The sequence below is a fragment of the Melanerpes formicivorus genome, unplaced genomic scaffold (assembly GCF_026170545.1).
Source record: "Melanerpes formicivorus ecotype bairdi unplaced genomic scaffold, bMelFor1.0.p_v2 SCAF_38, whole genome shotgun sequence".
Classification (NCBI taxonomy): domain Eukaryota; kingdom Metazoa; phylum Chordata; class Aves; order Piciformes; family Picidae; genus Melanerpes; species Melanerpes formicivorus.
This window is the reverse complement of record NW_027142390.1, coordinates 2,397,544-2,424,551: the sequence shown is the minus strand read 5'-3', so window position 1 is coordinate 2,424,551 and position 27,008 is coordinate 2,397,544. Positions and strand designations below refer to the sequence as shown.

Sequence of the window (27,008 nt, the reverse complement as noted above, 5' to 3'; positions counted from 1 at the left end):
ATTACTGACTTGTGCCAATACTGCAGTTCTGCATCGTCTGACTAGACAGAGATGATGTAGAGACTGTGCAAAGCAAGTGAGTCTGGGTTTTTGACAAAACCAGGCAATCCATACATGCACTGGAGGGGAGTAAAAACCTGATGGATGTCATTTTCCTATAAATCCCCTAACAGATTACAGAGTGTTAACCTCTTGAGGTTTTTTCCCTGCTGGTGTTTTTGGAGTTTCTTGATTTTGTGTTTTAATCCTCCTTTATTAGAAATGGTAGCTGAATTACTAAATAATCCACTTAAGCAGTGTGTGTCACTCAGACTGTGGCAGGGAAGGATGTAGAGAAGCCAAATCCTCTTGTTGCTTTTCAGTGTTCTTTCTGTTGCTGTGTAACAGGGAGCAGCTCAGGGAATGGAAGAAACTTGCTTCTTTCAACTTCTGCCTGATAGTTTCCTTCTGTACTACTCTAAGGTGGTCCCTCCTCAAGTCCTGAGGAGTGGAAATTTTTGTTCCGTGTCCTTACACTGCATTTCTGGAGTTAAGCTTCTCATGCTTCCCCTGGCATTTTCCACTAAGTAAGGGCTCAACACCTCATGAAAAGGCTGTAAAAAAATCCCCATTTGTTAATGGTAAAATGTTCTCAGTGCAGGAATAGGGGAAGACTGTCTTCTGAGTCTGATGTACAGGGCATGCCAGCAGATGAAGAGGAGTGGTGGCATAGGCCTGTGGTGCTGCAGAGGGGTGCAGAGTGGAGTAACTTCCATTCTCACTATTGCCAGTAGCAGCCCTGTGCTACTGTGGGAAGGAACAAGGTGTTCCAAAGCCCTTTTATAAACCTTTGCTCTAGTTGTGAGCTCCTCTCTACTGGTTCCTGTTCTGCTGAGAGCTGGTTTAGGGTTCAATCAGCAGTGTCTGCAGGTGCATAATTTTAAATGAAGAGAGTATTTTTTTAACTCACACTTATGATTTTGTCTGTTAAAACTCAAGGCTGAAGGTTTTCTAGTTGAAGAGAACTGTGAAGGGAACAGTCTGAATCTGATCATGCTTCTGGACAGCAATAGCTTGAAAACTCGACAACCCTTTTCTATCCAGTTCACTGCTAGATTTTATTGATTTGAAGTCCTGACCACCTCCCATCACAGTGGGTATTCTCCTTAGTGCTAGGCAAGTGCTACCCAAAGTACTTCATTTGTAGATCATGTGCTCCAGACCCAATATTTGAACTCATTTCTCTCATGTAGCGTCATGTGAATATTGTTTCCAAAAGAAATCTGCACACTGGGGTGTGAGTAAATCAGGGCTGCCATCCAGAAACTCTCATTGTCTCTATCTGTGCCTTGTTGTGTGCTCAGCTGAGAGCTGCTGGTGCCACAGGAAAAAGCTGCTATAAATGTCACATGAACATCTTTTTCAAGTGAAGGACATAATACAGAACATGGAAACAGATCAGATGTCAGCAAAACAGAAAGCAGTAATGAGGGAAATTCATAGTGGAGACATCAGGGAATTATTTGAAGGGAGGAAGAACGACGCTTTAGAGGGAAATGACACTTGTACAGCACGTGGAATTGCATATTCAATTTCCACACTGTGAGGATGTAATCATTAATGTCACAGATTTCAAAAGTGAAGATCCCAGTGAATCAGATATCTATTCATTGTTTTCCTTTCAGGTATCTGCAGACCTCTAAGTAAAGTTACCTGTATGTCATGTTTGCTCAATTCTGTCCCTCATCTTGTATCTACAGAATATTCAGCTGGCACAGTGGAAATCTAACTGAAACAGAGAGAGAAAACCTGAGTTAGGATGACAGGAATAGAATCAGGGTACATGTAGAAGAGCTGGTATTAAGAGAAGTGAGGTGTGGTTACATGTTAATTTCATTCACATCAGACAAGGAGCATGCAAAGGTTACATCTCTAGCATCACCTGAAGGGAAAACAGCCAGCTTGCTTTCTGCTTCTATCTGAAAGGCAGGTTAAAGAATTACTAGACTTTAGCCACAGCATCCCATTTGGAGGTGAGAAATTGCTCACACCTTGTGACAAAAGCCATATTAGAAAATGCAGTGGTGTTTGTGTTTGCAGATACAAACACTTTGGTTGATGTTGATCCCAGCTGAGTGTATCAGTTTGTGTGTCATGGACTTCAGCAGCTCAGAGCACAAATATGGACATAGATTTTCTGGTTACGTGTACCTTCACTTAAGTGATGTCCTGAGTAGTGAAGTAACAGCCTTTCAGCTCATTTCCTGGTGCACATACTTGTATTTATCAGGCTTCCCACCATCCTAAACTGCTAACACTGTCAGATTATCCAAATGGATTCTGAAAGAATCTTTCATTTAGAATAGAATAGACCAGGTTGGAAAAGACCTTTGAGATCATCAAGTCCAACCTATCATCCAATACCATCTAATGAACTAAAGTTGATCTAATCAGCTAAAGTTTAGCAAGTTTTTATTTAAGTGTTTATAATTGATTGAAGCTGAAGAGATGTAGGATGATTATTTTTGCCTTTTTAGTGCTTAAAATTGTCCTTCCTTTTAATAAAAAGTTCTGGTTTTTCTACGGACACGATGATCTTGAAGGTCTCTTCCAACCTGGTTTATTCTATTCTATTCAGAGAGGAAAAAAACCTTTGCTGGTGTTAAGTATGAGAGAACAAACACTACTAATGTGTGTGCATGAAGAGAAGCATTGTGAGCTACCAAACAGTGTCAAGAGGGACTTTTGAAAGTGAAGATAAAATGTAGCCAGAAAAAATATTTCCATATTAAGTGCTAATATTTTGCAAAATGAATTACTGGATCCAGTAATTTACAGTATTGCTATTAATATCTTCAAACTTTATAGTCTAACTCATGCATTAATTTCATTCCTGGGTAACCTAGCCCAGTAATGCACAGAAGTTAATCCAATGAAGGTTCAACCCAAACCTTGGTGTTCTAGATCCTTTACCTGAATATGGTAAGAAACATTTATTCCCTGAAAAGGCTTCCAGTCTGTGCAGGTACAGGATGATGGGAAAGGAGATTTCAGTTCAGGGGTGTAAAATGAGTTCTCTCAAAACCTAAGGAGGTGACAGGGGAGTCTTTCTCCCAAGCTGGTGTGCCCAAACTCAGTCTGGTGATTCATATGGTTTGCTAGGAAAGATTTGATGTACACTGACTGTAAGTTGAACAAAGGAGTTTTGTTTTCAGTTCTGGATGTGGATATTTACTCAGTGCAGTAGTGCACAGCAGTTCTGACGATGCTTTGAGTGTTTCCCATTGCTTGCCAGGTTCATACATTCAGCAGGAAGCAGCAGCTCTGGGAAGGGAGCGCTTTGCTGGGGAGCTAAGCCATAACTCTTTACTGCAGGAAGCATTAGTGCAGAAAGCAAATGAGATATTGGTGGTGGGGGATGCTGAAGGAGTGTCCAGGAAGAAGAAAAATGATTAGGTTTTTAATCTTTTTCCAAGTAAGTTCCCAGCCTCCTGAGTGAACTGTCAGAAAGGAGCAGTGTGTGTGTGTGTGTGATTTCAGTGCCTCTGTTACCATCTTGAAGAAGGAATTAATCTGATACTTAATGGAAACCGTTTCATCACATTTTATTTTCATGTCTAATCCCTGGCACTTCGTACCAAAGGAATTCCCCAAATTGGGTTTCCATATTCCTCTCAGCTGGGTTGGCAATAACATTGTTTGCTGTGAGTGTGATTTGCTTTGGTTTCGCAGAGCTGGGAGTTTGGAATCCCACTGTGCAGAGAACTGGCCCTACAGTATGAGAGTCTCTATGATTACCAGAGCCTTAGCTGGATTCGGGTAAGTAGCAGCAGTTCCTCTCCACACACTCTTGTGTCATTCCCCAAGGAATTTTGCTCTCCTCTCAGAACATTCTGAATTTAAAAAATAATCATATTCCCTGTACAGCTCCTTGCATTTACAGTGACTCCTTTGCCACTGATTCATTTTGATGACTTTGTAGCTTCAGTGAAGTAATTCAGCAGTAAATCCCGTGAGCATATGGAAACAGCACAGGCAGAGGAGCTGGCCTTGCTGTGCATATTTATATCTATTTTTGCATAAAATACCCTTTTTGTTCCTTTTTTAAAAAAATTAATACATTGTTACTTCGTTTTCATTCCAAAAATACCCAAGGACAGCTTGTGCCTCAGCTGACATGTGAGAAACAAGAGGGAAAGACTGGAGAAGGCAAATGTTTGTGGCATTCTTGTTAATTCAGGAGAATCTGGTGCTCTGGTAAAACCAAACACGTGATGAAATCAGGGCACATTTGCAGCATCATGTTTATCAGAGAAAGTCCAAGTACTGGTTGTTATTTAAAAGCTTTATGAATGTGGAAAGAGTTCATTTGCTTTCTCCCCTGGGGTGCCCTGCACGTATCCTAATTGAAAGATTTATGCTATGTGGCTGTATTCTTATGCCCAGTGGTTTAAATTCACTTTTAAAGTCAAATTTATTCTCATCTGAGGATACCTGTCTAACTAGGTCTCAGGAACTCCCCTTCTGAAGAACCTGTTCTCTTTAGAGCATGGGTAACCATCTTGGCTGCTACTTGTTCACTGTAGACATCTCAAACAGAGCAGTGTGAAAATGTATGCACAGAAAATACTGTGTCAGTAAAGTGATCATGAATGCTGAGCAAACAAACTTCTTAAAGCCTTAGTCAAGTTGTGCATTAAGTCTTTCCTAAACCATCAGTACCTAGCTGTTATTGCTGCCTCTTTATTACCTGAAGGAGTTCTGCTGGCAGGTGAAGAGCATCTCAGCTGCTCAGTATAGCCACTGACCTCATCCTTGCACTCACCTGTGTGTTTTCTGTTCAAGTTTCCTAAATCTGTCCTGACCTGAACTGACCTGAATTTCTCCTCCCCTTAGAGATTCTCTCTGTGCCATTGAACATGCTCATTCTTCCTGCAGTGACTTTGGGACCTTCTCCAGTTGATGCAATACTTTAAGCCATCTTTTTTTCTAGAACAAAATTCCTGTGGGCCTTTCAGTGAGATTCAGTTTGGCAAGGGGTCCTGATACAATTATAACAATAATTGGAACTAGAGAGAAATCCTTTTACTTTTTTCCAAACCTCCCCCCTCCACCGTTTTTTTTCCCCCATGTTAGACCTACTAGTGCACAGAGCTGTAGATTTCATTTTCTTTTGTCCTTTTCCATGCCCCTCAACTCAATTAAGCCAAACCCAACTGAAGTGATACAGTTTTCCACACAGTGCTATAGATTTTGAGCTGTAGGAGAGGACAGGACACTGTGAGCCAGGCAACAGATCTTAATCTCAGCTTTGCCATTAACTCTGCATTGCAAAGAAAATTACATGCACGGCCTGTTGAATTTAAAATGAGATACAACAGAAAAACTTGCAGATGTCATCTGCAGAAATGTAAAATGAGTATGCTGATGCTGTAGTCTGCTGTGATTCCCTCAGTCTGTGCAGACTGTTCAATTAACCATTTATATCTTTACAAGGATTTGGGTATTTTCAGGAAAAAAATGCCTGGAGATGCCTGTTTTAAGTGCATCTTTAAGGGTCTGATGGCAGCTCTCCTTTTCCTCCACAGAAAATGGAAGCTACCTATTATGATAACATCATGGAACAGCAGCGCTTAGAACCTGAGTTTTTCAGAGTTGGGTTTTATGGCCGGAAGTTCCCCTTCTTCCTGCGGGTAAGCCAGACTTACACAAAGCACAACACAGGGGCCAGGCTCAGAGCCAGCAGCTAAGGCTTCATATTTTTGTCACAGAGATATGATGTCTGCCTTTCAGCTTACAGTTTTTTACACCTGCACAAATAGAAGTCCATTGGGAATGTTGTTAGGAACACAGATCAGGAGTTTGACTCACGGCCGTGTGTATTTTTGACAATCTGCAGATGCAGCACAAATTGCCTCTATATTAAGCAAAACACTGTACTGCAGCAATGTTGGGTCATTACTCAACTAATTTTCATCATCTGAAATTAGCACACTTTAAAAAGTCTCACATGATAGAAGGATTCTAAAACCAGACCAATGACTGTCTCATCCTATCTACAAGCAAAAACTTGCCCTCTCTTCAGCAGAAAGCCCGCATCCTCACTTGGAGCTGACAAGCTGCTGGTGTATACAGAATCAGCTGGATGTGCAATCCATTGAAAAAGTGGAATAACCTTCTTTTCCTAACAAGGAACCAAACTTTAAATGGGTATTTGTTCATACAATGTCTCGTTGCTGGTTCAGAGCAAGGAAGGAATATAATCTGACAACTGCTGTAAGAACTATCAGAAAATTGATGGTATCTGCCATCCAGCTTGACAGGACAAGCTAATGTGAAACATGCTTTCAAGGACTGGAGGTGCAGTTTGTGTTCCCTTTAAAGAACTGGTTTGACAAGAGATGGCATCACTCCTGAGTTACACAGTAAGAACCTACGAAAAGCCAAACTACTGTTTTGAAAACTGCAGTCTTAAATTTCCTTCTGATTAATGAGTTGTTGAGGTTTAACTAGTATTTAAACATGGGTGCTTATTTACAGCCTTTTAATGGAAACATGGATTGGGGAAGTAAAGGGAAGCTGGAGTTAATCAAGGTTGAAAATACCAGTGGATATAGGGTGGGTTCTTGTTATTCCAAGGTGAACGGTGCTGTTCTGTAGCAGCCTGAATCAGTGTGTGGAGCCCACCTGCACAGGAATTGGAGGACATGACAAGTGCTGCAGTATGAAGCAGTAGCTACCCTTCCACGAAGACCTCCAGACAAAACTCACAGATGTTTCAGAAAATGAATGACAACAGAGTCGTGATGGCACATAAATGTTCCTGCATTTGGAGTAACATCAGTGAATCTAGATTAGCACATGATGGATCCTGTGGTTTATCTGGGATCCTGCACAAGTCATCAGTGCACAGCACTTCCTCTTTGCAGCATGGTGTAACACCAGGGATGCTTGGCTGGAGTTAAGAGCGAACATGAGCATACATAATTATAATCCTTGTTAATTCTGCCATTATATTTGGTAGCAGTACTTCTGATAGCAGATTACTAATGTAGCAATCTCATTAAAAGTCATCCTCCTCCTTTCTCTCTCTAATGATCCATACAGCATACACAGTGCAAAGCACAGACTAAGCCCATTAGCAATCACATCAGCATGGATCATACTGTAAAGAGATTGGAAGCAGCTATTCTAGAGAGAAAAGATTTACATGGATTTAAACATTTTCAAATGGATATGGGAGTGATTTAAAGTAATCAAATACCTCCACACCCTTTTCTCATTTTGCTGTATAGCTTAAGACAGAAGATAACCACTTCTTTCTGCATCTTTGGTTTTGAGGGCCCTTTGTCTAGAAAAGGTATTGTTCATGTTTCTATGAATTCTGCATCTATTTCTGGCCTTCCTACTTAAGTAAATTAGAACTGTCCATGTCTTCCACCTACCAGAAGTTCAAATGAGGCCTGGCAAGCCACATTTTGAGATCTTGTGTTGGCATCTGCCTGAAAAGTCTATCAAATTTGGCTATGAGGTGTTTTCAGGGCATTATTTTTAGAATCACAATAACTTTATTTATAGGCTTACACTCTTCTGGATTGCTGCAATCCAAAGCTAAAATAGAGAATGCAGTAAGTATCATGAAGAGATTCACCTTCAAACATGGCCTCACTCCAAATGTAATAATTGCAAAGTTTGGGCATTACAGACTGAACTGTCAAGGCTCATCATGCAGTTTTCCTCCCAGTTCACTGGTTGCTGTGACTGATGCATACAAAGTGACACATGTCACAGCTGGAACAAGAGATCTGCTCCATAAAGCTGAAATGCAAAGCCAAAGATAACTGCACTCCTTGACCCTGTTTGATGATAGGGTTTTGCTTCTTTCTCTTTGGTTGCATGACAAGATCAAAGAATTTGTGGGCCAGAATCCTTTTCTGGAGCAATTAACAAAATATTGGTGCATATACCACAACTTCTGAATGCAGGCTGTAGAAGGGGGAACTGATCTTGTTTGCTGGGAGTCTTTCACTTTTATGAAAGTGAAAATCCTCCCTGTGCTTCCAGTTATTGTTAGGTGTATGAGAGTTAAAAGTACCTGAATTAGAGACTGTGCCTACTTTGATTGCTCCTGCATCAGAAGACAGACACACCAGTCACAGCTGGGGTTTTTGGTAACAGGGGTAAGACCAAAGACTACAATCTTTATGGCATAGGACTTCAGAAATCCTGTATCTTACTGCTCAACATCTGAGATGGCTCGAAAAGCATCCCAAGAACTCTGCACAAGCAGTTGACTGCCTCCAGAGGCATATCTAAATACAAGCTTTCCATTACTGGCACAAAAGAGATTTTGTTCATCAAGAGCAAAGTGCTTTTAAGGCTGAAGGGGAATTTGCTAAGCAGACACTGAGAATTCTTGGTAAAGCTTTTCCATACTGCTCTGCTGCAGACAGGAGAGTTCCTGAGGATGTACTGTTGGTCACAATCAGAGGTGGATTGTATAGCTATGACAGTACAGCAATGATTAAACAATATTTTTTGTGAACAGTTCATTAGAGATTCTCTCTAAACATAACTGATAAATTGATAAACATAGAACTGCCTCTGTTCTGTGAAACTCAGGACTTTTACCCATCTAGTGTCAATTGTATTTGCCAGCAGCTTTCCCAATGCAGAACAGCCAAGCTGGTGACATAGTCTTAGGTTTTGGTTCATCTGTTTCAGTGTAGTCCAATTAAAAAGCAGTCCCTTTTCAGCTGTCTAAAAAGCAAGTAAGACAAGACAGTAGGGTTGAGTGCTATGTGTGTATGGATCAGAGGCACCTTTCTGTGGAACAGGCTACTTATTCATCACTTCTTTATTCCTTCCTTGTTCTTTACAATGTATTTAATAAAATCCATCAGCTGTGTTAAATGCACATTTTACTCTCACATTAGCATATGGACATTGTCATTTCTCTTTGGTTTTGAAGCAGTAGAATTAAAAGTCAGTTAAAAGCCAATAGAACTTAACTTACTTTGAAGGAGACTAATTTATTTTTGTCCTTCTTGCAGAACAAAGAGTATGTATGTCGGGGCCACGACTATGAGAGGCTGGAAGCCTTCCAGCAGAGGATGCTAAGCGAGTTCCCACAAGCCATTGCAATGCAGCATCCAAACCACCCAGATGATTCTATATTGCAGTGTGATGCCCAATGTATCCTTCAGTGAAAGGGCAAACTCTGGTGAGAACAGCTGTGGGAGAGCATCAAATAGGAGCATAGTGAAAATGAAAATGTCATCACTTGGATATTTTACTTCGTAAGTGTCTTACATGGAGCTGGGTATGGACAAATCTGTACACCTTTCTCCAGCAGGCATTAACTGGTTCATTGTGCTGTGTATTGTTGGGGAGAATGATGAGTTGTTACTCAGGGAGTAATGCAACTCATATTTGATGTGTAAGGGAAATAGCTGTGCTTAGTCACATCCGTGTTTTAACCTCGACCAATAGCACTGCCATAATGCATAGTCTGAGTCATTGAAAGTACTCCCAATACCTTCTCTTGGAGAGTATTTTGTTGGGAACAGCTATTCATTCCAAAGGGTCCTTCTCCACTGTTTATTTTTCACAGCAATGTTGTTTTGTTTTTCATTCTCCGTTTCTTTTAAACTGCTGAACCTTTTTATACCTAAGGCTTTGAATCTCATTCTTGCTGTTGTTGATCTGTACTGTGATTCATGTGGTGGTGTATACATTGAAAGACTCAATTATGTAACATTCAGTGGGTCTGCAGAGACTTCAGGAGCTGTTGGTCAGCACACCACCACTGTCTGGCTTGTGTGACAACATCATCAACAATTGTGCAGGACCATAAGGATGCTGCCTCCAAGTGTAGTCTCCTCGGGAGTTGCAGTTTCCCCCTTGTCTTCTGCAATATGTGCTCTTGGCTCTCTTTGCTGTGTAACACTGACACTGTCAGACAGGTTGGCTTTGTGTGGTTTGGTTGGTGTGGTGGTTTGAGCCTTAACTGGGACTTAAAAGCTCAGATGGGGGCAAGGCTGAGAATCCCTCCCCTGTTTCCCACCTCCCCCCCTTCCCCAATAGAGAGAGGAAAAAAAAGGGAGAGGAGCAAATCCACCAAGAAATCATTTGAGTTCAGCTTGGAAGTAGAGAGGCAAAGCATTTTCTTTAAACAGTGTGTGTGTGTATATATACTCATGTAACAATGACAGGCAGGGTTCACAAGGGTAAGGAAGAAGGATGGATGGGAAAAGGAAAAAAAAAATACAAGTTACAGAACCAGTCCTTTGCAAAGTGTGGAAGCAGCAGGGAGGACCACGTGGCAGGGGAGCAGCAAGCCAGCAGCAACTCTCTTTCATCCCCAGGAAGTATAAGGAAGAGAGCAATGGCTGCAATGTCCTCCCTTTATACCCCTGCTGGACAAGGCAGGGGGAGCAGAACAGACCAAGTCAGTTTCCCAGGGTGGAAAAACACCCTCCAGGGAGGGCAAAAAACTCTCACAAGCCCTCCCCGTTTTCAGGATGGGCGTAGCCCACCACAGTTGGTTTGGTTGTGTGTGCAGAGATCCTGTCTAATGCTGAGGTTAGACTTGTTAAACAGGACTGTAAATAGGTAAAATGAGGACAACTTCAATTTGTAGTCAAAGCTCCCAGTATCTATGGTGACATTTACTGAAGGGAAATTTGAGATATTTGGCTTCCTGAATCTTTCAAGCTCCACTGAAGCTCCTGCACAAATGAGGCACCTAGCTCTAATTAAAACTAATAGGAAATGGTTAGTTTGCCTGCTGTAGGTGTTGTGGATATCTTACTACATACCCTCTGCATCCTCAGGTATCCTTTTCTTTGGTTACTCTGCCCGTGAAGTGCTCCAACTCTATAGACTCTCCTGGTAGCTGTAGTCTAGCAGCCTCTTATTCCACTTGCAAAAGAAGAGTGCTGGAAAACAAAGAGGAGCATACCTCTGAATTCACCACCCTGTTTCTGTACATGGCAGAGCTAGCTTCCCTGTTTGTTGTCCTGTAGCTTTCTTTGACCACACAATTCAGATTTACAGATCTATGCAGTGACTCCCATCCCAGACAACATCGACGTGCTGCAGATGGATCGTGTCCCTGACCGCATAAAGAGCTTTTACCGAGTCAACAACATCCGCAAGTTCCGCTATGACAGACCCTTCCACAAAGGCCCAAAGGACAAGGAGAATGAATTCAAGGTAGAAGTAGTAGTGAATAAGCAGTGTTTAAATGTTCATCTCTTCAAGGCAAAGACTGTCTTGTTACTTTATGCTGATACAGCTTTTTAAGTGACCCTGATTTGATGGCCAGAGATACTATAGTAACTGAAATAACAAGTAGCCTTTGGGTCCAATGGTTACACATCTGACCTGAGTAAAGCACTCTCCAGTTAGAAGGTGAGTTATTTCACTGCCAAGGGAAATGCTTTTTGAACCAAGGGTGGGTTTATTTTTCTTTTTTTTGGTGTGTGTTTGACTGGAATTTTGTTCTTGCTGCCATACATGTCCATAATGTCTACTTGGTTCCCATGACAGAATTTGTTGTCAACCTTTAACAATTAATACAAATGCTGAATGTGTTGCTTTAGAGCATACTGAATTGTGGGTTTGTTGTTGAAGTGACTTTCAGAGTGACATTCTACAAAGTAACTTAATGCTCAGGAGGTTAATATATTCTTTTCTGAACTTTACCACCCTAGCAACTATAGTAGGAGTACAGACAATGTGAATGTGATTCACTGTGTACTTCACATCCTCAATTACTCTTCACAGAGCTTGTGGATTGAACGTACCACTCTGACCTTGACTCACAGTTTGCCTGGGATCTCTCGTTGGTTTGAAGTGGAGAGAAGAGAACTGGTAACATTCCTAGTTGCTGTAATTGGGGTTTGAAATGATGAGTTAGTGAGGGCATGGAATAGGCAACTTAAAATACCTTTGGCTGAAATACTGCTGTTTAAAACAATGACATTTACTAGTGATTGAGTATGTCCGTTTTCCACCACCTAGTCTAAATAATTGCTGAATGTAACCAGGGGAATTGTGTGAGGGAACATGGGAATATAAAGGAGACAGCACCAAAAAGACGGAATAATTGCATTGTTGCCATGTCTTCAGCCTACAGAAAGGGGTTATCACAACTGAGTGACCTGAAATACAGCATTCTCAACAGTAAAGTTTGTTAATGTAGCTAATTTTCTACAAAGCAGTAAAAACTAAGAGAGATCACTGAACAATCCTAGAGTATCATTTCATTACACAGAAGATAATAAATCTCAGTGAAGTTTCCATGGAATTAAAGCATGTTTTATTGCCTTTGAGGTTGAAGTAAGTCCTTTGGAAAATGCCATTCAAGTGGTTGAGAACAAAAACCAGGAGCTGAGAACGCTGATAAGCCAGTACCAGCATAAACAAATGCATGGCAACATCAATCTTCTCAGCATGTGTCTGAATGGAGTGATTGATGCAGCTGTTAATGGGGGAATTGCACGATACCAGGAGGTAAGCCAGGCTCTGAATTCACTATCACTTTTCTTCCATCTTATTTCTAGTTCTGTTTCAAAGAGAACATGGCTTCATAAGATACTTTCATGCTCATGGTATGAATACGAGGTTGAAACCCCTGCCTGGTTATTCTGCATCAGTGCTCACATAGCCACATATAAACAGGAGGATCCAAAGGTGGAGGTTGGCATATCACACTGAAGTAGGTGTGGTTGACTTGGCTTACTGGGAAATCCTCATTTGGCAGGTGGAAGAGTGAAGCAAGTTTTTTATCCTTCTTACATGATAAATCCATTCTGCAGTAGAGGCAGTGAGACTCATGGCAATTGAGACTGACTTGGCCTGTAATCAGGAACAGCCACTATTCACCCCACTCAACCATTATCTTTGCTAGCCAAATGTCAGACTCACTGTAACAGCATGCAGCTGTTTCTTGAACTTCACTTTGCAAAAGGTAAAAGACTAGGGTGAAATACTGAGAGATGTCAGTAGCAATCCAGGGCTGTTGGGTGTGTCTTCCCTACAGAGCCATGAAGAGGATGTTCTTCATGCTTTACATTAGTTACCACTTTACACACTCAATGGCTTTAACTCTAGGTGGTTATGTGAAGGAGACCACATGCAATACAGAGCAGTGGACAATACAAGACCTATAGTGGTATTGATTATCCCCATCACATGGAGAAACATGATCAGAATCATGATAGAGCAGAGTCATCCAGGCTGCTAAAACCTTTCTGTGGCTTTACCTGGATCCAAGAGCGCTAAAGCAGAAAAAAAAAGGGGGGGGAAAAAGGCAAAAAAATGAGCTGCTGCTGTTAACTCAATGTATTTAGCTTTCCTAAGATTTTTTGGACTTTCTCCAATCATTTGACACAAGGTTATGATGAACATCCTCCAGTAAGCAGAAGTCTTTTTTTCTTTTCTCTTCCTACAGGCCTTTTTTGATAAAGACTATATCACAAAGCACCCTGGAGATGCAGAGAAGATTACACAGCTCAAGGAACTCATGCAGGAACAGGTACTGTTTTCCAGATGCAAAAGAACATTGCTGCAGTGTCTGGGTTCATAAGCAGTCTAAAACATACCGTGTCCAGCTGATTCACTCAGAATTTTGGTGCAGGAGAACTAAAATGCATTAAAACAAAACACAGAGGTGGCCAAGGAGTTTGTGAACAAGTCATTGACCTTAGGTGAAGCTCAGCTAAAAGGACATTCATTTTGTGGTTACCATTTATTACCCAATAGCTGTTGTGCCAGGTTGCAAGCCTGCATTTATTTTGGGTATTCTGAATTGTGTCTTCCCAGTAAATTTCAAAGATAATCAAAGACAGGGCAAGTGAGGCTTGAGATGAAACGGGCAGAGCTACATGGGAAAACTTAATGCCTGTTCATATTACCTGCAGTTGCATTTTTGCTTAGTGTCCCCATGAAATATCTTGGTAGATAAAGCTAACTGGATGCTTTGGTGGGAGCGAAACCAGAAAACCACATCCCTCTTAACTGCAACTTTGGCAAGGTACACCCCATTAAACAGTGTGTCCAGCTCTGAACAGAGCTACCAGGACTGTTTCTTCAACAAAGCACTTCACTGCATTACAGATTTCCCATCTGTAAAACAAAGATAATGCTTATCTCCCTCCAGTCCTCAAGAGTGTGTTTGAAGATTAATTAGTTATTGTTTGCACAGACTTTGGATCATGGAGGGGAATTTATACATCGTAACCTTGCTGTCATTACTGTTTTCTTTCATTGGAAAGCTTATATCATGTCATTCAGTCACTAATGTTGTATGTTTGACTTTTGAAGAAGTGACCTTTAAAACTAAATAATGAGCAGCAGCAGGAGTGTGCATGCCACACTGCCACTGCTCAGCACAATTAGCACAAGCTCCTTTTAGACATCTCTGTTGGCAACTTTGACCCCTTCCCCGACACTGGGCGGAAGGAATTTGTCACAATATATTATCTGTGTGAGGACTTAATGCATTTCACTCTGCAGAGAGAATCAATCTTGTAATTTTTTACAGTTATCTCTTAACAGAAGTAATCCAACATGACACGAATGTACTTGTCTCACACTTAAAAGTACTTGTTGAAGTAATAGAAACTTGCCAGCTCTCCAAGGCTTGCTTAATTATCAGCAGTCGGTGAATGAGCAGTGGCATATTTTACAAGACTTTCTTGCACATTGGCAGAAGCACAGGAGAGGGTTCTGTTCACTCTCTTAGAGACAAATTATTGGGGTTTGTGATCTTAGGTGTTCTTTTTAACAGGTACATGTCTTAGGAGTGGGTCTGGCAGTCCATGAGAAATTTGTACACCCAGAAATGCGTCCCTTGCATAAGAAACTGATAGACCAGTTCCAGATGATGCGATCCAGTCTGTACCACGTAAGCTGACACTCGTCCCGCTTGGAATTCTCAGAGTTATGATTAAACTCCTGTCAGTTGCAGTAAGGTTCATGGTAGGACAGTATTGATACAGCATTGATTGAGCCTACTGGATTGTCAGGTTATCAAAAAATCCTTGATTTCTGTGCAAGACAGAGGTGCTAGGAAGCACGGTAACTTAGCTTTTAATCTAAACTGGCTTTGTGCTTTTATGTTCTTTGTTGTGTCACAAAATTGTAAAGCTTAATTTTTGTTTACTGCCTTATATAGCAGGAAAGAATGTAAAACAGGAAGATTAACAGGGAGTGTTAGGTGCTGAGAAAGAACTGCCATCATTTGGAGTAGCATGACATGGATTAGGCTCTCCAGAAGTGTTTTAATACAGACAGAAATTCCTGTTGGTTACACGAGGCATCCAACGCTGGTGATCAAGACTTGCACTACTATGGGTCTGTAGTTCTCATCTAGTCAACACAATTGCCTCCAGAGGATGGTTCACATCATCTGTTATATACCAGAAGTTCAAAAAGCATCCTCCAGGAATGAAACTTTTCCTTCTATGTGTGCTCTGCTGTATCTTACTACTCAAAGACAACTCTCCCTGAGACTGCTTTGCCAGGTGGTCTCAGAAGTCTGCAGTGCATTCCTCTCTGCCTGGTACAGTGAAATCTTTATGGATACCTCGGCACTACCTTGAACGTTACCACAGCCAAACCAGCTACCAGCGCCAGCATTTTAACATGTGCCCGTTCTACTTCAAAGTAGATAGGCTGCAGTTGCCAGTTTTAGTTCACTACCTCCCTGGAGAGTTTGCACAAGAGCTATAGTTTTAAGTCCACATTTCTTTGTTTTGTTTTGTTTCATTTGGGGTTTTTTTGTTTATTTGTTTCCTAGAAAAAATGTAGGTAGCTGTAATTTGGGCCACACTAGGCCTCTGTTTTTCTTCCCAAATTCCTGAAAGAGTGGCTAGGAAAAGTCCCTGGAAATAAACAGAGAAAGGGGTTGTAAAGCACTGAACCATTTGCCCTGTGAAGATGCAGGGTAACTGAGGATAACACAGAACATGGAAACAGATCAGGATTTTCCTGAGAAGAAAATCTTAGCTAAAGTACATTTCCTTTGCAGGAGTTACCTGGCTTGGATAAGCTGAGTCCAGCCTGTTCTGGCACTAGTACACCACGCAGCAATGTGCTGGTTTCACATGGACCTATGAGCCCAGAGAGCATGAAGCTGATGCATCGACACAGGTACGCTGGGGATTTTTCTACCAAAACAAGCAGGATCTCTGCACACTGTTGCATTAAAATTCAAGAATCTAAAAAGTGGTTAATAGTACTGCAAGAGCAGCAGGATGTGTTTGGCAGAAGTGCCTTTCATCCTTATTCAATGCTAATTATTAAAATTCGAAGATTGGAGTAAAAACTGTTGAGAATCCCAATTTGCAGCAAATGCTGAACGCCTCCAGCTGTTACTCCATCATTTGTGCATTGCTGCCTCTACAGCAAGCAGTCTGCCACTCAGATCTCCAGATGCAGTCTGACTGGGAGGGTCCAACTTCTTCTGTTATGCAAACAACTGCCATAAAAGTAAAATGTTACTGGTTCTCTTAGAACCCCGCTCCAGATGTACCTATTTTTAAGGAGCAGGAAATGTTCAGATCGTTGTTGTAATTCTGATCAAATCAGAACCTGAATGTAGGAAAGGCTGCCAGAAGGGAGGGGGTGTGTGTGAGTGATCAGAACACCAGAAAAATGGCTCAGCCTTCACAGAAACATCTGAAAATGTGGATGCTTATTCAAACTGAATCCCCAGCTGTAAAGACTGAGCTGAGGATACAAACAGGGATTTTCAGTTCAAAACAATGCCTTTGTTCCCAGCCAAAACTGCCTACTTGAAAATGCACAAACCCATGCCAGCAGGAGAAACAGTGATAGGAGTACCACTAGAGTTACACAACTCTTCTGTTTGTTTCTCTTGGTGGGTCTACATAGCTTGGTGACTTCTTTTTTTTACTGTTAAAATTGGGTAGATCTTATATTACTTTAGTGGCTTGGCAGTTAACAATTGGTGTCTGGGTTTTCCTCAGAATTCCTCACTTTGTAAAGCCTTCTAAGGAATCTAGGGAGATTCTGTAGGGTACAAAACACACATTTGTGATTGTGATTCAGAGTGACACAGAGAAATTTCATTTCATGAGGGAGATGAGGGTGTAGCCTGCACACCAGCTGGGCTGCATTCATTTGCTGCCAGCTACAAAGTTCCCTTCAACGGCAACACTGAGGCCCAACAGATGCAGTAAGGAAAACTGTATTTTGACCTCTGTGTCTCCTGCTTGGCTTCCTTTGGTGCTGTCATATAGATGTTCAAATCACCCCGAGCAGAGCTTCCAGGACAAGATGCAAGTAGGCAAAGACGTTTGTTCCGTTATACAGCATGCGCGTAATGAAGGCATACAATAGGCTAAAATCACAAAACAGTATTTTAACCCATCCAAGTAAATTCTGCCTAGTTTTTCTCCTTCAGTTACAGGATGTTTACATTCTTTTCTGAGTCAAAGACTAAACATAGCCTTCTCTAACTCGAACAAAGGCAAATCTTCCCCACAGCCTTCCAAAGCTATCTGAAAACAGCCTTCTCTACACTTTGGAATGTTTTTTTAAGCTGCTCCCACTCCTTGTACTTCAGCATTAAAAATGAGTGTTTCCAGAACATTGTTATAAGCAAAACTAATGTGTGTCCAGCATTGTGGGGTGATGTTAGCCTTGGCTTTGGATTCTGAAATTCTACATCCTACTCACTATGATGTCTTACATGTAACCTTATGGTCGCTCCTTCCGTATTTACATTTACGGGTTTGTTTCAGCAGGCTGATTTGTCATGAGTGTTTGACATTTAAAGGTGATCTAAATCAGTAGATAACTGAAGGCACTTACTAGCTCAGAAAAAAGTCAGGCTTCACAAATTACAACACAGGTTCATAAAATAATTATGCCCTTGTTCTCTGCCTTTGTTTTTGTTTCAGCCCACTGAACATGCTTGGTTCAGTCCGACACTCGTCGTCCTCTCTGTCGTCCCACACCTCCAGTGAAACAGGAAACCTGGTTATCCTGACAGACAGCTCTGTGGGGGAGACCGCTGAGGACATGTACCACATGCAGGTACAACTCCACACACAGCCTGCAGTGGCCACTGGAAGCAGCACTGAAGGTGCTCTGCAGGGCTGTGCTTCGGAGTGCATGTCACCTAGGCACTTGCCTTCAGCTCTGTGTTTGTTCAGAGAGCTGACCAGCTAGAACCAAACAGTGTTCAGGAAAGGAGACAGAGTAGTTCATCTAGGTTTGCTTTGGGAAGAAATCTTCTGTATGTGTACACTCTGCCCACGATCACACTGTTGCTTTCAGAAAGCGAGGGTTTAGTCAGCATGTTATTTACCTGACCTGTTCAACACATGCAGTTGGTATTGCTCTTGGTTTGCGGGAGGGTAAAAGGAGTCCTGCAGTCCTGACTGCCAATTAAGAGTGGCCTGCACTGAAGCTATTTCCTAGCCTGAGGCCACACTGGGTAACCTGAGACAGGTAAATACCTAATGCACTGATCCACTCAGTTCTGTCTTGGAGATTTCTCTGTTGTTGCAGTTTGTCTACCCTGACTCCAGGTACCAAGGCTCAGTCACCAATATCTGTTTTATCCTCATCCCAGGCTAGCCCTTCCACCTCAAGCCTGAGCTCTACTCACTCGGCACCATCCCAGATGATTAACTCTGCCCCTCCCAGTGCTCGAGGTAAGAATGGATGGGCCCAAATGAAAGGTTAACTGGACCTGCAGGTACCCCCTAAACTTGGCAACCTCATTGACATACTGGAGAAAGACCAACTGCACTGAAATATGCACTGTTTCTCTTCTGGAGCTGTAAATGCCTCTTCAAAAATGGTTTCTTAAAAATGTTTTTCATTCTCCAGAAATGGATTTAATCATTTCTTTTCATCTGTGTTTGGAGAGTATTAGAAATACTGGCTGGTTTCAGGCAGTTGAACTTCATAGGGATTACCGTTGTTCCACCACAAAATCGTGGCAGGCAATCTAGAGGGAAACAAGAGTAGTCTTCAGTATAGTACTTAAGAGAGAGACCATGAAAACAAAGGCCAAAAAAATTCATTTTACACCTTTAATGGAATTATGGTACAAAACCCAACCTGAGGCAGCCTAGCAGAGATGTGTGCATCCAAAAGCCTATGTGTGCCAGGAATGCTTGAAAGAAACTAATTTGGAGTAGGGGAGTTTATAAAGGGCTTCCCTGCTTGGGAAATTCTTGAGGAAAGAAAAAATGTCAAAATAGGCTCTAGTGGTACTCATACTGCCTTTGCTGTTGCAGCAGCTGGACTTGATAATGCTAATCCTTTTCTTTCCAAGCCTCAGAGCTGAAGCATATGGCTCCATGCAATCTACTGACTTTGGTAACTTCTATTCCAGGATTTTTGTCCTCTCATTTTAGTCTCAGTTGCAGATTCATAATTTTCTACACCTCTTTTCACAGGCATCTGAGGAAGATATCCAGGATAGAGGCTGCTATTTAAATCTTACCCCTTTTTTCCTTACAGGGGAACTGTATGTCTCTTATGGACAGAGAATAGAGAAGGGCCCTTTCTCCTTGGCAGTCTTGGGGCTTTTTTGCTCAGTCTTGCAGTAAAATCTGACTGGCCATTACAACACAGATGCATCAAAGTGATTTAGTTGAAGGATCAGATGGAGGAGGAAGGTGAGAAGTGAACATGTTCAGATTAAGGCAGATAGGTTCACTAATTACCAAGGGCTAGGAGGAAGACAATGACAATTAAAATAGTGAAGTAACCAGGTGAAATTGGCATAACAGATGTGCCTCAGCTGGTATGTGAGATCTGAATCTTCTGGAGGATGTGAGGGGGTTTGGTGCTCATAGTGTTTCTGGCCATTTTCCACTTTAAAAGTCCAGTGCTCTCAGTGACAGGCTGTGACAGTCTTTCTGAGCTGGATGACTTCACAGCATCACTGGCTTCCCTCTTTATTCTCTGCTGTTGCTTAGAAACCCTTTGGAGCATTCATGATTTTGGTATGGTGCTGATGGATGAGCCAACAGCACCTCCCAGAGATGAGAACTAGACAGTGTAAATGACCACAAGTGAGGAGTAAGAGAAGTCATGATTTTGAAAAATACCTGACTGTATGTATGTATTTTATCCTTCACTCTTAGCAACGTGTTTTGCTAGCCTATGGTACAGCATTTCTTCTCACGTTTACGTTAGGTGAGCACAGCATTCACGTGCTACCCAGTAATGATGGGATTTCACTTCTAGTAAAGTCCCAGGGGCTCTCTGTTTCACAGTGTGCAGGTCACTGTTCTGGTTATCACAGCACTGCTGTCTGGAATGGAGTTGTTTGTAACAAGGAAAAGCCCTTATGCTTAAGTTCCACTGTGGTAATACAGCTTTGCTTTTCTTCTTGGTGATTTTTCCTTTTGTTTTGTTTTTCAATTGGGTGAATTTGATGCTTGTGAGAATGAGACCAGTATCACTGGCTGGAGAAAGGTACTTCACAAACATTCCATATGCAGCTCTGCCAGTGCACCTCTATCCTTTTTCTTTTTCTTTTTTTTTGTATTTATTTATATTCTTTTTAATTTAGTGCTGATGAAAGGTGCTGGATTGACAACACTGGAGGCTGAAGCCCTCTATTTACCCACAGAACAGATACACCATGGGCGGCAGTTGTGCAAGCTTCCTCACGCTGCCCCCACCAATGTGCCTCATCTCTGTCCTGGAGGGACCACCTCTAGAGGTGAGAGGATAGTTCAGTCACCATGACTCATCCAATCCTTGGCCTTTCTGCTGAGACTGCCAACAAAGCTACAATAGTCACAATGCTGCAGTTAACCACTTCTCAGATGGGAAGCAGACAAAGGCCAACAGTTCACTGTGTACAGGCCACCTAAATTTATCAACTTAACTTCTTTGTCACCTGAGCATGGTGATCTAGGATTTCTAGGGTCTGGTCAGATGTTTCAATGCTGCTCTCATTAATTCAAATGCTAATGTAGAGATGAAAAAACAGTGTCCCACTAGCCAGATAAGCACCTTCCCTGTTTAACTGCGGGGTCCTTTCTGGAACTCAGCTGCTAGCACTGGCCTAAGGGGAATTAGTGCCCAGAGGAAGCCATTGCCATTTGTATTAAGGACCCAGAAGGAATTTAAATTGTGCTCCAATTCTCCACTTCCAAAAATTTAACCCTTTCATTGATGCTTAAAACAGCAACAGAGCAGATTATATGACTTGTTTAATAATAAAGCCATTCATTCAAAAATCTCTTTTAAAGGATAGTCATCAAGACAGATTGATTTGATTGTATCACTGAGCAGCAGACTAAGGCAGTACACCTCATACAGGTTGTGATATAGACTAGTTAGAGCCAAAGTATTAAATAGAATTGTAATGGGAATACAGTAAGTGTTTTCCAATGGGTGCTAACAATAGACATTAGTAGCTACTTGATTTTTCAGATTACCAAATATGTGTCTTTCCACTTTCACCTGGCTTGACCCTTGTGTAGTTTCCTCCCTATCAAGAAAGCAAAACTGGTGTGGTATGGAGGATCAGTAAGGAACTCAGTTTGGTTTGGCTTCATTTGAGGTGACTCATGAGGCACTGTTCCAGCCTTACTGGAGTTAAATGACAATGTGAGCTGATGTTTGTTAAGCAGAAACTGTAGGGTTAGAAGGCCTTAGAAAAAGCCAGCAGTTGGGTTAAGATTTTTTTCAGTAATTTCATTTAAAATACTGGTAGGACTCCTGCAATGCACTCTAAAAGCAACTTCAACTTGAAACTTGATGAACTCTTCTCTGAAGGCATCCCTGCTCCTTCCTCAACATAGCTCCCTTTTTAAGGTGTAGAAAATGAGGCCTGATGTCTTATTTGGCACTTTGCAAGAACGCATATGCTTAGGGTGAAAACTTCCCACTGAAAGCGCAAAAAGAAGTTACAATGTGGTGCAGGAGTAAACTGTTTTCCTAACAGTAATGAAAATGAGCCACTGAATTTGGGGTTTAACTACAGTAATTTTCAGTTTAATTTGTTAAAACCAATACTTGACACATTTTCATAACAAAAAAGAAAAACCACCTCTGGCTTCAGCACAGGCTTTCCTTTCTCATCCCAAATATGTGCACCAGTGCTGCACACATCAATTGCACCTTGCTACAAGCTAAAAGGAATAAATCCTGACACAAGCTGCAGCATTTTATATGGCCAATAGCTGCTCTAGAAGCTTCTAAAGACTTGGTTTGGCTTTAATTTTTGCCAGTCCCTGCAAGGAGCCATAGTGATTGTGCTCTCTCTCTGTCCTGATCGTTAATAAAAGCTTCAGTTATAGTCCCTCCCCCTTAGTCTCATTTGCAAACAGGATTCTTGGCATAATCTGCTAGAACTTTTATAGCTACATAGTTATGTACAAATTGTAGGGTACCAAACTGCAGAGCTGTTTTGTAAGTAAGGCTCTGCCATCATATTTAGCACATCTGTGGGATTTTACAGGTCATGCAGTGCAAGGTGGGTAGGAACCATAATCCCATCTAAACTGATGACACACAGAGGTAGTTTGCATCTTAAACATAAAAGAACAAAATGACAACATAAAAAGGGAACTATTTACAGAGTAGGTTGTGCTGTGATGTAGTTCTAGGCACACCAAAAAGTTCAGCATCCTTACACTTGTCCTGCAGAAACAGGACTATCTGTGATGTGTGAGTAAAAGAGACTCAGCATAAAGCGTTAACACTCTGTTTTCCAAGCTGATGTTGTGTATAAGAGCAAATAATGTTGTCTAATTATGTTTCTGTTTTGTGTCTGGGGAGTAAATGAATTCGGAACTAGAATGCAGATACTCTGCAGCTGCTAATGTCGGGGTGGGGGCGCAGCTTAATCTGGGATCTGCCACCCCTGATGGAATTGTTGCAGTTGTAGGACCTTATCCTGCATTCTGCTGGACACATTGTTCCTTCCACTGTCTGCTGAGTATCAGTCCCCAAAACTGCATGTTTGCTTTTGCTGGGGTAAAAGCTGCACTAACCAGCACCAATGCCTTTGCTCATACATTGGAGTGCTGCTCAGGTCCTGTGTGTGGTTGTGGACAGTCTGCCAGAGGGGGCATGTATTCCCCACAAGCCGGCATGGCTCTGCGATGCGCTGTGTGCTGCCATCTGTTAAGTGCGTGTTTGTGACGCAACGAAATAATCAGTGCAAATTCAAGCTCACTCCAGCAGCTTCTGAACATCAATTCCTGCCTAATATTGTGCATCCCAAGGGATCTGTGTATGGGTAGTATCAGACTTGAGAGAGTCCCTAATGAGAACCATTCTTCTGGTAAATCCTTTGTCAGCTGTTGCATATCAGAAGACATATTGCTATGTTGCACTCATCTTGAAGGACATGAGTCCCACATAATTCCACCTGCCAGGAAGCTGATTACATTAAATGCCCCAATATCTTAAATGATAACTGATAGTCAAGCTACAAAGCATAACCAATAGTGAAGTCAGACATGTTCCTACTATGAAACTCTAAGCATTGGTAAATACCCTGTTGTCATACAATGGCTCAGCATCCCAACACTCCATAGGGGTGTACATTACCCTGTGGCATCATAAGCAAAGTGCCACCCACTCCTATAGAAAATTCTCTTGATTTCTGGGGTGTGTTTTGCTATAACAAAGAGGAAGCTCACCAAGGTATCACCAGCTAAATGGTGACACCTCAGACTATCAGAACTGAGGAATGAAGCAGCTTCCCCTAGCTTCCTGAATGGAAGTAACTCAAGTAACTGAATGGAGTATCTCAAGCTTTTAGCCCCTTCTTCCACATGCAGTCCTAAAATGCACAATTTGATGGCATTTCTGTAACTCTACAGCACATTAAGGGGCAAAGGAGAATTAGATACTGCACAGCACAGCTGCAGCCCATTCCACACAGATGCTCACTTTAGCAGGAAGCACTTTGCAACATACAACTAGGTATGCATACACCTTATACAGCTTCTGTGGTATGTCCTTAATTGTGTACAAGCAGCCCGTTCTTACTCATCCTTGTGCTGTGCACCCCACCAACGGTTAGCTGCTTAGTGGGCTCGGCACCATGTTTCTGAAGTCCTGTAAGACCATCCATCTGAACAAATGGTAGAGGGGGCCTAGGTGCCTGGGCCTGCAGAGACATGTCTGTTGTTTGTCACGTGTAGGTGATTGCTCTCACTTGTTTACAGGCTCTCCCTCTCTACCAGATAAGTACCGCCACTCTCGGGAGATGATGATGCTGCTGCCAGCCCATCGGGACCGACCCAGCAGCGCCATGTATCCCGCAGCTATCATGGAAAATGGACAGGTAGCACATCTAATTTCCTTTACTGCTGTGACTTTATTTTGACTACTGATCACATAAAAGCTTCCCTTTTTAGTTTTGGGAAGAAAAAGCATGTACTTAGGATCATTTCAGAGGCAATACAGTACTTTTCATCTTAATCACCCCCTTTGGAGGCCAAGTGATAAGAGTTTGTAATGACCTTTAAAACTGCAGATAAGCCCTGTGAAAATGGACTCTTCTCACTTCCCAGCTTTATCCTATGAGTCATACGGTTTTACATACTCGGTTTTCTAGAAGCACAGCCACCCTGCAGTCTGGCCTCAAAGCTGATTCTAAATCGCTTTTTGTGGTGATTTCCGGAGCTATCAAAAACCATGAGAGGCTGAAATAATACACTGATACAGTCTCCAGCCAGTCTGTTCATGTATCTGCTGCTTTCCCTGGACAACTTAAAAAAATTCAGTGTGCTTACATGTAAGCATTTTAATCTGGCCCTGCATGCACTTTTGAAGGAACTCTCCTGATCATGCCTGCTTACTTCAGTTCACATCGGAGAACTGTCTCAGAGCACACAAACTCAACTCTTTCAAATGAATCAAAAACAAAAGGGAAGGTCCATTAGGACACGTGATGCACTTTTGCTGATAATGGGCAAAAGACCAGGCTAGAGATTGACTGAGCTAACTACTCCAGAGATCACAAGCAGCATAAATTGTGGTCCTTAGCACTGCCACACTCTGGGGATCCACTGGTATTGCAGTACTTGCTGATGTACAGACAGGCTTAGGTTCCTATGGATTTTTTAGTTAAAAACTTTCCATGCTTAAAAGAAAGTTCCAAGATTCTGCACCACCTGCCTCCTAACTTCCTTTTTTTAATTTTCTTCCCCACTTCTCTCTGCTAACTTGCTTCTCCTTTAGCCTCCAAATTTCCAGCGCGCCTTGATCCAGCAAATGATTGGACCATGCAAACCTTGCAGTGATCCCAACCTGTCTGTGGCTGAGAAAGGTACCCCTTCTGCTAGTCAGCATGCATGCTTTCTGAACCACTCTGGTCACACTGCAGCAAGTAACAAATGGGCTTCTACATTTCCTTGCAGAGTGCATTCTCTCACATATTTTTAATTAACAGTTTAATTAACTGGGCCTTCTGCCAACCTATAGCCATTTCTGATCATTTACAGAAGGGCAGAGCTGCACAAACCTCTTTATTTCAGAGAGTTTTTTGAGTTGAGCATTTTGTTCTTGAAACAAATCCTGCAGCCTTTATCAAGCAAAACTTCCAAAGCAGTAAATGAGAAGTTACCTGGAATAAGAGTGCCAGATTTGGACTGTATTTTAAAAGGAGGAGGTTTGCTACTTGTATGAATGTGTATTTCTTGTTCAAAATACTAACATTTCTTGTGCTCCCTCTCTCAGCTAGTTTTATATTTATTGTGAATGTATGTTTTTTTCAAACTCTTTGTCTTGAGAAAAACAAGCAGAGCCACTACAGAAAGAAACATGAAAGAAGAGGGAGTTTGTTTGGTGTAACAGAAAAAGAGGAGCTTGCAAGAGGGGTGCCATGGACAAAGTGATGGGCTCAAAAATTATCTGAAAGGCAGAATTCTGAAAAAGCAGAAGAGGGTAACATTTATGAGTCAAAATCTGAGACAGGGAGGCTGCCCTGAGCAAGCAACAGTATCTTGGAAGATTTTTAGGGCCAGGAAAAGACCATCACAGCTCTCTGGTCTGACCTACATGTTACACTCCATGACTTTGATCAGTGGTTTTGTTTCAGTAACTGTGCCTGAACTAAACTGTATCTTTTGGGGGAAAACATCCCTAGTTTATTTTAGACTTTCTAATAAATCAGAGTCCACCACTTTACCAATGTGACAGCCTTCCAGAGCAGTCCAGATTGAAACCTAAAGCCAAGGTACAGTTCTGAATAAATGGCTGAATGATGACTTGTCATCATTCATTACTGTCATCAACAAAGTTAAGACTAGAGGATGAAGGAGCAAGAGCTCCATCTTTGCCATTTGAGTTTGAACTGAACATACAACAGAGGTGGTGAAATCTTTACACTGGACAGGGAAAGTAGATAAATATTTATGACCTGTCTAGGAAGAATACTTGAATTTGTATTTGTGGGTAATGCTACACAAGCATGTAGTATATGACACAAAAGAGAAGGAGGATCAAAGACAGAAGCCCTTCCAAGGGCCTAAGGAAGTCACAAAAGACACAGATGATGTTCAGTAATTGTCCTCAGGGGATGATATGACAGGAATCCCAGCTCCTCAGCCATGCTGGTGGCATAAAAAATTAAGAGGCATTTTTTGCAGCCTTTAGACCCTCATGGTTCTTTTAAGTCAGAATGCCATCTGCCGTAGTTTTTGTTAACAGTCATGCCCTGTGAATTTACCCACCCCCTTCCTTGCCCAGTCAGAAGCTCAGCTCGGTAATTCTCATTGACAGCAGGGTGACATCAGTCGCCCAGAGCAGAATGGCTCAAATGCAGCTTCCCTGCTAATTAAACTTGGTCACAGAGCCACTGAACACTGCTATAATGGAGAGAGATGGGCTAGGACAGAGCTCCCTGAAGCATTTTGGATAAAATGCTGGGTTTAACAGGCAGCAGCCACTCTGCAAAATCAGCTGACCTTAGGATGATTTCCAGTACTCCTAAATACTCAAAAGGCCATGAATGAGAAAAGATAAGCAGATTATGCAGTGAGGTAGCAAGCTCTTCT

General features: G+C 41.9%; 1 protein-coding gene and 1 long non-coding RNA gene across 13 annotated transcripts in view; one reads left to right on the top strand and one right to left on the bottom strand.

Annotated features, from left to right (window-relative positions):
* Window positions 1-27,008, bottom strand: part of LOC137450866 (uncharacterized) — a 48,667-nt gene that overhangs the window by 6,775 nt on the left and 14,884 nt on the right. Inside the window, exons 3-4 of the long non-coding RNA XR_010989667.1 lie at window positions 10,800-10,919; window positions 1,693-1,768 (exon numbers count right to left, since the gene is read on the bottom strand). This is a non-coding gene — a long non-coding RNA (uncharacterized lncRNA). The remainder of the gene's footprint in view (window positions 1-1,692; window positions 1,769-10,799; window positions 10,920-27,008) is intronic.
* Window positions 1-27,008, top strand: part of DOCK3 (dedicator of cytokinesis 3) — a 207,297-nt gene that overhangs the window by 172,988 nt on the left and 7,301 nt on the right. For 6 of the 12 annotated variants that reach the window (XM_068157820.1, XM_068157819.1, XM_068157818.1 and 3 more), the window contains 14 exons: window positions 3,712-3,798; window positions 5,568-5,672; window positions 9,033-9,174; window positions 11,030-11,196; window positions 11,770-11,856; window positions 12,319-12,498; window positions 13,439-13,522; window positions 14,777-14,893; window positions 16,019-16,140; window positions 17,916-18,051; window positions 18,593-18,674; window positions 20,552-20,704; window positions 24,174-24,292; window positions 25,192-25,279. In XM_068157820.1, the coding sequence (XP_068013921.1) occupies window positions 3,712-3,798; window positions 5,568-5,672; window positions 9,033-9,174; window positions 11,030-11,196; window positions 11,770-11,856; window positions 12,319-12,498; window positions 13,439-13,522; window positions 14,777-14,893; window positions 16,019-16,140; window positions 17,916-18,051; window positions 18,593-18,674; window positions 20,552-20,704; window positions 24,174-24,292; window positions 25,192-25,279 (1,669 nt within the window). The remainder of the gene's footprint in view (window positions 1-3,711; window positions 3,799-5,567; window positions 5,673-9,032; window positions 9,175-11,029; window positions 11,197-11,769; window positions 11,857-12,318; window positions 12,499-13,438; window positions 13,523-14,776; window positions 14,894-16,018; window positions 16,141-17,915; window positions 18,052-18,592; window positions 18,675-20,551; window positions 20,705-24,173; window positions 24,293-25,191; window positions 25,280-27,008) is intronic. The other 6 variants (XM_068157824.1, XM_068157822.1, XM_068157826.1 and 3 more) reach the window with 4 other exon arrangements.